This window comes from Suncus etruscus, chromosome 1 (genome assembly GCF_024139225.1).
Source record: "Suncus etruscus isolate mSunEtr1 chromosome 1, mSunEtr1.pri.cur, whole genome shotgun sequence".
NCBI classification, from domain to species: Eukaryota; Metazoa; Chordata; class Mammalia; order Eulipotyphla; family Soricidae; genus Suncus; species Suncus etruscus.
This window is the reverse complement of record NC_064848.1, coordinates 106,665,954-106,678,496: the sequence shown is the minus strand read 5'-3', so window position 1 is coordinate 106,678,496 and position 12,543 is coordinate 106,665,954. Positions and strand designations below refer to the sequence as shown.

The window sequence follows — 12,543 nt, the reverse complement described above, 5'->3', positions numbered from 1 at the left end:
ATGTGCTATAGCCTGATTTCTTTTTCTACTCAATGCATGAATGATAGTTTTCCATAATTTACGATGGTTTGCATTCAATAAAATATGGTAATTACTAACACACACTGAGAGTTTTTTCTGTCATCCACAATTGTGATTCATTACTGTTGTAAAAAGAAATAAATCATTGCCAAAAGTTAATCTGGTTTTAATGAGCCTAGTATCAAGGAGTTTACAATATATCTAAAAGGAAACTTTATATATGAAAAGAAGCAAAATATTAAATATAATAACACCAATGTTCTAAAAAGAAAACCCGAAAGTACTTACCAAATTATTCTTTAGTAATTAAAAAATACACACTAAAATAACTTATTAATATACTATTTATAAAAATGTAAAAGAAAATTATATTTTCTTGCAAAACAATGATATGCTTATAGTTTGAAAACTTGATTTATTTTAGTTTTTATTCAGTATTTAATATTAACTGAATATCTATTTTATAATGCCAATTACAGGGTAAATATATGTTTTAACTTTTACCTAAGTTATGCATTTATACTGTATTTACTATACTATTACAAACTTGTAGCAAAGTAGTAATTTGTATTTAATATGTTTATCAAAATTCTTTAATTGGACAATTCAGTTTGACTGCATTTTTTGTATATTTCAGTAAATCTGAATACAATTTACCTAATAGCTACTACTACACTATAATTCTTCACTAATGAATTTACTATCAGTCCTCAATATGTCTGGAACTTAATATTAATTTTAATAAACATATTGTACAAACAAATTGACCTTCAATAACCAATATACTGTATTTACATACTGTGATAAACATCTCAAGACCAAGCAGTATCTATATGGTACCAAGAAACTTAGTTACAAGATAAATTTAAAGAATCAAACAAGATGATAAATACAGCCTCTACTTAGTACACCAAAAAAATAAAACGCTAGAAAAGTAAGATCAATAATTAAGCTTCAAGAATCTCAGAAAATTATTATTAAAGTTGATGCAATACAGTTTAGGAGTATTTTCTAATATATAACATAATCATATAAACAGAAAATGCTAATTTCTAAGCCACAATAAATTTTTGAGAGTACAGCTTTCTAACCTTCATTAGACTTCATATTTTATGATAGTCAAAGATAATAAACAAGCATAATCAGGGTTTCAGCCATACTCCTTTTATTAAATAATATCTTTATTTAAGCATCATGATTACAAACATGTTTGTAGTTGGGTTAAGTTATGAAATCAGAACATCCCCTTTAGAGAGGTGTGGAGGTGCCAAGTATAATTTAACATTCTTTCCAAAATTGTCTGAACTTTTTCTATGATAAAAACTAAAGAAACTCCATTATAAATTAAAGTTACTAATATATGTATCAGAAGGATCTTAATTGACTATTCAAGATAAATTTCATCATGATCCTTGGATGTAATAAGTAGATAAATTGATGAAATGATGGCTAGATCAATGGACAGAAAGAGATATATAAATAGATAGATGATGATAGATACAGAGAGATAAATGATAGATAGATTGACAAACAGATAGATAAGTAGAACTCATCACAAGGAGAATTTCAATCATTTTAATCATTTGCTTGGTGTCCTTGAGAGCATAAAACAAGTTTTAAGACCACAAAAATTTACAAAAAACGTACACACTAGTTGTTATCAACGAAGATTCCTAAGTTTACTTAAAGGAGATTATTCATAGCCCAAAATGAAACAAATTTAAAGAAGTTGAGTAATTTTATTCTCACTTTCATCATGCTGGCTCTTATTATGTGATTGGCATATGTTTATTACTCCTTGAAAACTCAAAGCCAAATGGAACTGATTTCTCAAGTAATATACTGATAACATCTACAATGATCCAGGTATTGTAGAATAACTGTACGCAAGAGAAAACATTTGATAAATTATTTTCTTTAAATGGAACAGAAGGGTGGCCTGAGCAATACAGTGGTAGGGCTTTTGCCTCTGCATGTGGCTAACCCAGGACAAACCAAGGTTCGATCCTCCGAAGTCCCGTATAATTCCCTAAATAGGTGGTGATTTTTGAGTGATAGCCAGGAGTAAACCCTGAGCATCACTGGGTGTGGCCCCAAAACAAAAACAAAACAAAACAAAAATGGAACAGAAGAACAGTTCAACTAAGTTATAATTCTAATTACTGAAAAGCACTTTTACCCAAAATGCAATTTTTATTTTGTGGATCTGTAACACATTGATTCAATTACTGAAATTTCTTTCATATAGTAATAAATATTCAACATAAAAAGTCAAGTGGTTAGAAAGGGTCCTTACTGCAAAATCCTCTCTCCACTGGTGGGCTGCTTGAACTTTCTCAGCTTCCAGGGCCAGGCGCTGAAAGAAAATGATAAATTTTAGAAATCAAATGACCACATGAATATGTAATTGTTTTGATAAAGCTCTTGAGTCTTCAGATCAATTATTAGATCATAAAATGCAAAAGATTCCTACTTTATGATTCATACACTCTAAATAATTTAGTAATCTAACATATTGAAGTTGACATATTGTGTTTACTTCTTAGTAATACAGTAACATACTATTCTTGAGTTCCTTTAAGTCAGGGGTCTCAAACCCAATTTACCTGGGGGCCGCAGGAGGCAAAGTTGGGGTGAGGCAGGGCCGCATAAGGGATTTCGCTTACCGAGTATTCGCAATAAAAAATCGCATTAGTAAGAAAAAAAAGTCGCAAAAAATTGCATTAAACATTTGCATACCCCGAATGGAACTGCTCGGAGTATGCAAACGTTTAATGCGATTTTTTTTTCTTACTAATGCGATTTTTATTGCGATTATTCAGTAAGCGAATAATCGCGAATACTGCGATATTTGAAGGCCGGCCGTGGGCCACAAAATGTTGTACGGAGGGCCGCAAATGGCCCGCGGGCTGCGAGTTTGAGACCCCTGCTTTAAGTTTACTATGTCTGGCATCACCAAAAGCAGTATCCTTTCTGTGTACTTTCTTTCAGTAATAAATATTTCAGATTTTCTATAAAAGAACCATATACAGTAGACCATATTAAATAATACTGTTAGAATCCTGTTTTTTTATGAAATCCCTTGACAACACATATTTCCTAGTATAACTGAGAAGAAAATGACATTGAAAGATCAATAAATATCCGGTAATGACCACTGTACTAGAAATATAATGTTTGATTTTTATTTTATAACCAAATGTCACAAAGTAATATTTTTTATGAAACATCTTTTTAATAGTTTTTTCAAAGATAACCAGTGAGCATCAAACATACAACTTGCACATTTTTTTTGTTTCTAATTTATACTGAGAATGCTCAGGGATTACTTCAGGTTCTACATTCAAAGATGACTCCTTGCAGTGCTCAAGGGATCTTATAGGATTCCAAGGATCAAACCCAGTTTGACTGCAAGCAAGACAAGTACACTATGCACTGCAATATCTCTCCAACCTAAAATTTGCACATTTGAAAAAGAGTGCTTATTTCATCTTTACTCTTATCTGTAAATGTAGAGATTTCTAGGATGGCTTATTTACTGTTAGTATATTTCAATTGTTATTCCAGAGCCTGAAGAGACAGACAGTCAGTCTTTACATGTTCTAGTGTTTTATGTTTACATGTTCTAGTGTCTTATGTTTTCTCTTTAGTAAGCTTTTTAAAGATACAATGCCTTTAATAGATGAGATAACTAGATACACGAATGCATGAGTTTCAAAACCACTTGACTGGGTTTCAGAGCAAAAGCACAGTCAGTAAGGATTTTACCTTGCACATGGCTGATGCGCATTCAATTCATGGCAGCCCATATGGTCCCCTAAGCACCATTAGGAGTAGTCAGGATGAGGTCAGGAGTAAGTACTGAGCAGTGCCAGATATATCATTTACTAAAAAGAAAAAAATAAGAACTACCCCTGCTAAAAACTACTTGTGCAAACTTGGGAGACATGTCTTTTCTATCAGATTTTTGATGTAACTTATATAAAAAATTTCAAATATTGTTGAAATGATTAACTACTTCTATATGTAAGGTGTTAAAAAGTTCTGGATATACAAAAGCAATACTACATAAACTTGAAAAGTGAATATTATTTCCCTTCAAAAAGAAAGCTCAAAGTTGACTTTATATCTGGCCCTGGACTGAAAAGTATTATGGTACTTTCACTGAATGAATATTCCCTGTGTGAGCCCTATTATGAATGACCCCCCAGTTCATAGTCAAAGCATCCATATCAGAACCAAAAAATATATTAAAATGCTCACTTTATGAACTAAATGTCATTTATTCAAGTTTCTAAAGTAGTTTCAAAACTTACAGGCATCCCATGTCTTTTGTGTTTGCTTGTTTTTTTTTTTTTTTTTGGACCAAACACAGTGGTGCTCAGGGGTTACTCCTGGCTATGCTCTCATAAATAGCTCCAGGTTTGGGGTACTATGTAGGATGCCAGGGATCGAACCTACATTCAGCCTGGGTCAGCTGCATGCAAGGCAAATGCCCTACCAATGTGTTACCACTCTGGCCCCTCCATGCCTTTTAAGTATATTATTTACAAGGTTGGCTTAAAATTAAAATGTGGTTGGATTTTTGTATGCCCACTAAAAATGAAGAAATACAAAATCATGGATATAAAGTAGTTATCTTTTTTTATACAGAAATGAATAAAGCATGCATCAATCGTTGACTAATTAATATATAAAATACTATAAAATTTCACAATAATGTATAAATCGTAATCTTTCTATGATAATCATACAAATAACTACTGAAAGTCTTCCTGTGGTAAAGGCCAGGCAAGAGTTCTGTGGCAAAGACCAGTTCATTAGTCATGACTTACAGAAAGCTGCTGTCTTCTAAACAATTCAAGTTCTTAATTAACTTCTATCTTGTTCAACTGACATTTTATTTTTAAAGCCAGTGATGTACCATTAAAGGTCACTGGCAAATCATATTAAACTGATAAAAAAAATCTACTTAATAAAGTGTGAGTATTTTCTCAGCAGAATGTTCTTGCTTTCAGAGTTAAATAAGTGTGCATACAGTAGCTATACCTCACTTAATATATTTTTCTCATTTATTTTATAGTATAGCTTAAAAGATTTTAATGTTTTAATTCAAACATAAATACAGGCCAAATATCAGAAAAATACAATACCAAACAATAGAAACATAGAAACTTATGAGAGAAATGGAAGTGTAATTTTATTTATATTAGCACAAAGTGGGCTGGAAAGATAATACAGTGGGCCAGGTGCTTGTTTTGCATGCACAGGACTTGGGTTCAATCCCATCACATAATATAGTCTGCAAAACACCACCATGAGTAACCTTTGAGTATTTCTTGCCTCAAAACAAACAAACAAACATAAATAAAATGAAGTGAAAAAATGAGCTAACTGGCTTCATTATACATTTAATAGTACAGATGTATTTAAAAATGCTCTTGGCATAAAATGCAAAATTCTACCATAGCACATCACAATCTCATGAAAATATAAATAATTACACATGCTACTTAATCATCGGCTTGTGCATAGTAAGGACTATTTTACAGACTCAGAAGTCTGATAAAATGTATTTGAGCCTAATTCTTCTAACTCTACACTAAAACAGTTGCCAGAAAACCAATCTTCAGTCTCCATTAAAACCAACAAGTTTGTTAATATCACTAGGTATTCACAAAATATATGAAGACAAAGTAATATTGAAATAATAAACACCTAGGTATTTTTAAGCTTAAAGGGTCCTTTCCCAGAAAATGTGCAGGAAATTTTAATGAGCACAAACAAAGGCACTGGAAAAAATATGAGGTTTTAAAAAACTGACTTCATGAAGGTCTTCGCCTTTAAATCCTGAGAGAATATTGCTAATCAGTAAAAAAAAAGTCTTCTGAAAGGCAGTGTTCCATAAAAGGACACACACACACACACACACACACACACACACAAGCCTAGAAATATAAAATTGTAGAATGGCATAGGTTTTATCAGATCAAAGAAAGATCAGCTCCCTTGAAAGCCTATTCATTCTTAACCTTCACTTTTTGTTATACCTTTATCTCTTCCATGAGCATTCAATTCAGTCAGGTGATAATGTGAACTAATAAAAGCAGTATAATTATACAGTGGAAAAATATTTCTCTCCTGCACTTTAACAATGACATTAAGTATATATTTATGTTTTTCTTTGGACAAAGCCTATTTTCCAGATTTTTAGATAATTTGTTTTCTATAGTAAGTTGCAAATGAATATGAAATGCTTTAAAATACACATTTATAAAAATTTTCTCCTGAAAGATCTTAATGGAAGCCTTTATGCAGCAAATGACAGTTCAGATAGACTGGGATAATGTTAATTTACATTCGGAGTACTATTAATAAATGACAGGAGCTGAGGGGTGGGTAGGACAGGGAAGAGACAGTACACTATGGTAGAGGGAAGTTATTAGATTGGAAGTAGGAGAGGAGGTGGAGATTGGAAGGTGGTAAAGTTTCATTAGAATGTCATATTTTTAGGGAGTACAAACAATATCTAAGAAAATAACTAAATTCTATTTAATATGTATTGATAATTCCAAAGTTCTTTAATTATTTCACCAACAAGCAATATATAAATAAAACAAAAGAAAAAATAAGTAATTAAAAATAAGTAATTAAATAATAATTAAAAATTTAAAATAAGTAAATTAATAAATTAAAATTAAAAATTAAAATTTTTATTTCTGATGTTCACCTGTGAACAACTGAGGAAATATAGTATAGTTAAAATAACCATTTAGTAGGCAGCAGTTTAACTAATAAAAGTTCACTACAGTCTTAGCCATAAAACAAATATAATACTGTATACATATAGCTTTGACTCAATAATCAAAATTTTGTACAACTTTATCCCTCTTCCTTTTCATTAAAACAAATATGTATTGCCTGGAGATAAGGAAGACTGGACAGAGTTCTGTGACTTGGAGGAGATGACATTTAGCAGTAATTAAGCAGCCACATAGTAATGTTCATTTGCTCTGACTGAGCAAAGACAGGGCCTTATAAATCCCACTGTACTGATAAGGATTCCAAATCCCTAGATAAACAGAACTAATCAGTTCCCTCTAGTCTAGAGACTGAGCAGTAAGGCCCACCTTTATTCTTATTACCAAAGTAAAAATTCACATATATCTATGTTTGTTTTTTTTTTTCATTTTCTTTTTTCAATAAGTAAGGAATTCTAGCCACACCTGGCTGTGCTTGCGAGACCTTGGGAGACCAAGTGCTGTACCACTTGAGCTATTTTCAGCAACCTTTAAATCATTTTCAACAAATGTAAGAATAACTATCTATCTATCTATCTATCTATCTATCTATCTATCTATCTATCTATCTATCTATCTATCTATCTATCTATCTATCTCTCTATCTACATATATATATATATAAACAAACACACACATATATACATTGTATGTTCCTCGAAAGCACATGCCTGAATACAACACTGTAAATGTAAATAATATTTTCTGAAAACTGAATCTGTATAATCTGCTTAAATTTATCTTTCTTTAGCATAAAGTCAGACTCTTTCATTCCCTATCTGATATTTGTTCTACAGTACATGCTGCTCAAACTTGCTACTAAATATAAGTAGTTTTATGCCCATAGAGTCCTTATTTTCTCTTCAGTAGCCCCTGTGATTTTTTTTCAATGACATAATGTATTTATTTACATGTTAAATATACTGTAGAAAGGAGAACTTCTGCACTTATAAGATAATCAAAGTTGTGGAGGCACACAGGTAATATAAAAGGAAAAAATAAATATAAAAATCAAGAAACCACCAAATATTTAGCATCTTTTAAAAAAAGGAAAAAGTGGTTTAAATTATTTCAGTCTTTGTGTTTATCTCTGTAAACATAGATAATTGTAGCCATTTCATAGAACTGTTAGGAATTTAGGTTTTTGCAAAACAAACAGCAATAACTAATTTTGGTGAACATCAGCTATCTCAGTAAAGCAGTAGGATAATGATGAGTGCTACCTCACTGAAGGTTTATCATCAAACGGGCATTTATTACATGTATGTAAGTATAGTGACTGCATGCAAAAATCCTGTCAGATCAGATCAGCTGCAGCTACCTCCTATTCTCTGAATTTTTATAGCATTGATTTGCATCTCCAGATCTCCTCCCACCACCCACCCTTTGATTCTTATTATATCAAAGGGAAGTTATTTCCTTTACCTCAGGCTACTCCCCTGGTAAACTATTTATCATGCTAGTCTTGTTACCTTAATTTCTTTCACTTTTAAATAATTTAACTTTGAATTAAATTAACTCACACAGGCTGCCAATTTGGTGGGTAGGCTGGTTTTACAAAAAAAAAAATCTTAGACAGTAGGCAAATTCTCTGGTTTGCTAATGTTGCTATAGAAACACTCCCCCTTTTAATACACTGGGGAGAATGTATCATATCATGTGATAGATAAAAGTGTATACTGTTTGCTTTTCCATATGCAGAATTTTTCACCTTAAAGTTGGAAGATCACTATTATGTAAATCAGTCAATCAATGTGATAAAAAAAAAAAAAACTCATTCCACTAGGTCCTAAATATCAAGATAGCCATTTCTGATCTGAAAAAGTAACTTAGCCTTTAGTTTCTACATTTGTTAGAGACTGACTTTTTTGTTTGTTTGCCTCTGGGCCATACCTGTTGGCATTCAGGGGTGATTACTCCTTGCTCTGCCCTCAGAACTCATTCCTGGCAGCCTTGGAACAACATATGGGATGCTGATTGGTTGAACCTGGATTGGCCACAAGTGCCCTACCTACTGAGTTATCACTCTGGCCCTGGGAATTTGCCTTTTAAGTTCCTATAAATGAAGCAATTTCTTAAACTTCATCAAAACTCATGGTTCTGCTTGTTCTCAAGTGACATATTTTACAATAATTTCACTTTGAAAAAGAATCTAGCAGCTGCATTGTCAAGATTTTAAAAATAATGTTCCTACTATTATACTATAATTTTCTGCTCATATTTTTTAGATATAAATTAGTAGTGAGAAAAATTTTAAGTCTTGGATTTCAACTGGAAAGTTAAGTTCTTTTTCATTCTAAGAAAAGTTGAAATTTTATTATCCATTAGACAACACCATTATATAAAATATTGACAGGTTTACACTTTATAATTTATTAAGTTAACTGGAACACTATTGCTGTTGCAGTCACATAAACAGAGAGCCTCTGAAATGAGAAAATAAAACTTAAGAACATATTTCCTAACCTTGATTTTGCTAAAAGTCATGAGAACTCCATCTCACCAAGATTCAAATCCTGAGCTCTTCACATATGGAGAAATCAAGTCACTATCCAGAAAAAAAAAGAAATGCTACAGACAAATCTAAAGGTCCTGGTACCCAATCATGAATAACTTTTTAATTTCATGATGACTATATAGAAATAAAATTAAAGGGGCCCAAGTCACAGCACAGCAGGTAGGACCATTTGCCTTGCAAATGGGCAACTGGGTTTGATTACTGGTATTCCATATGGTCCCCCAAGCCTTCTTGGAGTAATTTCTGAGTGCAGAGCCAGGTGTAACCCCTGAACATTTTTGAGTGTGACCCAAAACCAAAAAAGTTAGAATACTGATAAGAATATGAAAGGACTATAAAGAATGCTGATTTGTAACAACATCCAAATTAACATATATATGTTAAAGATATGTTATATATAGCTATATCTATATCTATCTATCTATCTATCTATTTATCTATCATCTATCTATCTATCTATATGAAGAATTCCAGGCCATAACAAAATTTGGAAAAGTAAATAACCTCCTCTCAAAAGCAAAATCTCCTTCCCAAAGCCATTCTCTGTTTCTGCCATTCTCGAGAAGCCTGTATTTTCTCCTGAGTAATTTTGTCTCACTTTCTCTACCCTCACATCTCTCTATCTTTTCTTTCAATAAAAACTGTTTTGATTCACTATTTCACAATGTTTGTGTCAGGGTTAAGAATGACTTTCCTTTTCTTGTAAAGAGCCATTCCTCATTCAGCCGGAGTCCATGGCTCCTGAGGAACAAATAGGCTTCAGGTATGACTTGACAACTGCCTCTGGGTGTTGGAGGGACAAGATCATCTGTGTCACGAGCTTAAAGCTGACTTAAACAGTCCTTTTCCTGTCTGACTTAGGAAGGTAGAGAAGTCTTAGAAGGAAACATTTCTCTAGGCTTTCTTCCTCACCCTCCAATTTACCAAGTCATAAATAAGCATTTACAAAGTTAATTGAAATTGAAGCAGATTTCAAAAAGTAGGTATGCTGAAGATAATAAAAAGAGGTTAAATAAAACTTTTGAAGATGAAAGTTGTAGGCTAGAGAGAACACACAAGAGTATTAATATATGTTAGAACATGAGCAAAATTCTAGGAACACAGCAAAAACTATTGACCAACAGCACTTTAAAATTTCTGCATCTATGATCAATTCATTTAAATTAGACACTCAGTTAAAAATATTCTAAGCACCAGAATGATAGCACAGCAGGTAGTGCATTTGTCTTGCACATGGCCAACCAGGGAGTGACCTGAGTTTGACCCCTGGCATCCCATAAGGTCCCCCGAGTCTGCCAGGAGTAATTTCTGAGTGCAGTGGCAGGATTAATCCTGAGCACCACCAGGAGTGGCCCCAGAAATGAAAGAATGAATAAATGTATGAATGTATGTATATATGTATGTGTGTATTGTATAAGTAAAAATCAACAGGAATGACTACCACAGTTTTTATGTTGTTATTTTAAATTGTCAGATTTACTATAAATTAATTTATTATAATGTTTTCATTTTTTTAATTTTTTTTTTTTTTTTTTTTTTTGTGGTTTTTTTTGGGTCACACCCGGCAGTGCTCAGGGGCCACTTCTGGCTCCATGCTCAGAAATTGCTCCCGGCAGGCACGGGGGACCATATGGGACGCCGGGATTCGAACCGATGACCTCCTGCATGAAAGGCAAACGCCTTACCTCCATGCTATCTCTCCGGCCCCCATTTTTTTAATTTTTAAATATAAACTTTTTAAGCACCATGATTACAAACATAATTGTAGTTGGGATTCAGTCATTAACAGAACACTCCCCCCCTTCACCAGTGCCACTCTCACACTGTTATTATTGTATTATAATGTTTTTAGATGAACAAACAGGTTACCAGTAAATGTGAAATAATGTGTTTTAAGGCACAAGAACATAAAATATCATTTTAGAATATTGGTAAAAGATACAAACTTATCATAAAAATCAAGATAAAATTTCAGAGCAATAGATCGTAAGAAGTATAAATGAACAATTCTTAAAGAAAATTATTAAAAAGAAAGAATTTGTACAAAAATGTCTGTGTATTTAAGATTCATTTATCATCCCTAAAATATTACTGACCTTTTGCTAAGCTAAATACTAGGAACTTAAATGATTTATAACCAATAGAATTTAACTACTTTTTAAAAACATAGATGAATTCAGGGCTGGAGCAATAGCATAGTGGTTAGAACACTTGTCTTGTATGCAGTCCACCCAGGTAAAATGTCTGGCATCCTATGCAGTCCCTTAAGCTGACCAGGACTGATTCCTACGCTCAAGAGCCAGGAGTAACCCCAGGTATGGCTCCAAAACAAACAAACAAACAAACAAAATAGATGAATTAAAATGTTATATTAAATATATTAAATGATAAATATCACAAACTATTATAGACATATTTAAAAGGTAAACAATTTAAAAAGTTTGAGAAAATTTTTGAAGCTAAATTGCCTTGAAAAACATGCTCTGTTGTGGATCATTAAAATCGTATTAAAATAGTATACTGTTCAATAATGAGAACTTGTCTTATTTTTTTGATTCTTTAGTAATTTTTATGAGCCAAAAACCCCTTGTCAGAATTAAAAATAACATCAATAGCTATTGAAATGATACTACTGTTCACTTCCATAAGATTACATTGCTCTTGTTCTATGCATTAACATTTCAATTAACCAATTAGATTTTTTCTTTAGCCTAATTTGAGAAAATGTTTAATTGCTTAATATCCATAATTTTATTAACTGAATAGTTTTAGATTAAAAAAATGTACTATACGGATAAAGGAGATGAATTACTAAAAGAAAATAGTAATCCTTTACTATCAATCAAACATGCAGAAAAATTTGGTCATCTAAAGAGGACTTAGCTTCATTAACTTTTCTCAAGTCTCATTTATAGTAAAATAAACCATTTTTCTAGTATATTCAATTACTAGAAAGATAAATACAATCAACTTAATAGTGTGTGAATTTGTTTACTCTTACCTATTACCTAAAAGCAATTTCATGCTCCCTTCAAACTCTGATACCATATGTTAAATATTTCCTTCTAGTGCTTTGACTTATTTTCAGTCAAATAAAATGATTATTTCAATATCCTTAAATATATTACCATTTATTTTTGATTATAAGACAAAAATTATAGAATCACATGTTGTTGTAAGGTCCATCTCCTTACTTCAGAGAGG

General features: G+C 32.0%; 1 protein-coding gene across 1 annotated transcript in view; it reads right to left on the bottom strand.

The window, feature by feature from the left end:
- The window catches only part of CACNA2D1 (calcium voltage-gated channel auxiliary subunit alpha2delta 1), a 394,888-nt gene that overhangs the window by 201,837 nt on the left and 180,508 nt on the right, over positions 1-12,543 (bottom strand). The window contains exon 4 of the mRNA XM_049776752.1: positions 2,318-2,377. Within this exon, the coding sequence (XP_049632709.1) occupies positions 2,318-2,377 (60 nt within the window). The remainder of the gene's footprint in view (positions 1-2,317; positions 2,378-12,543) is intronic.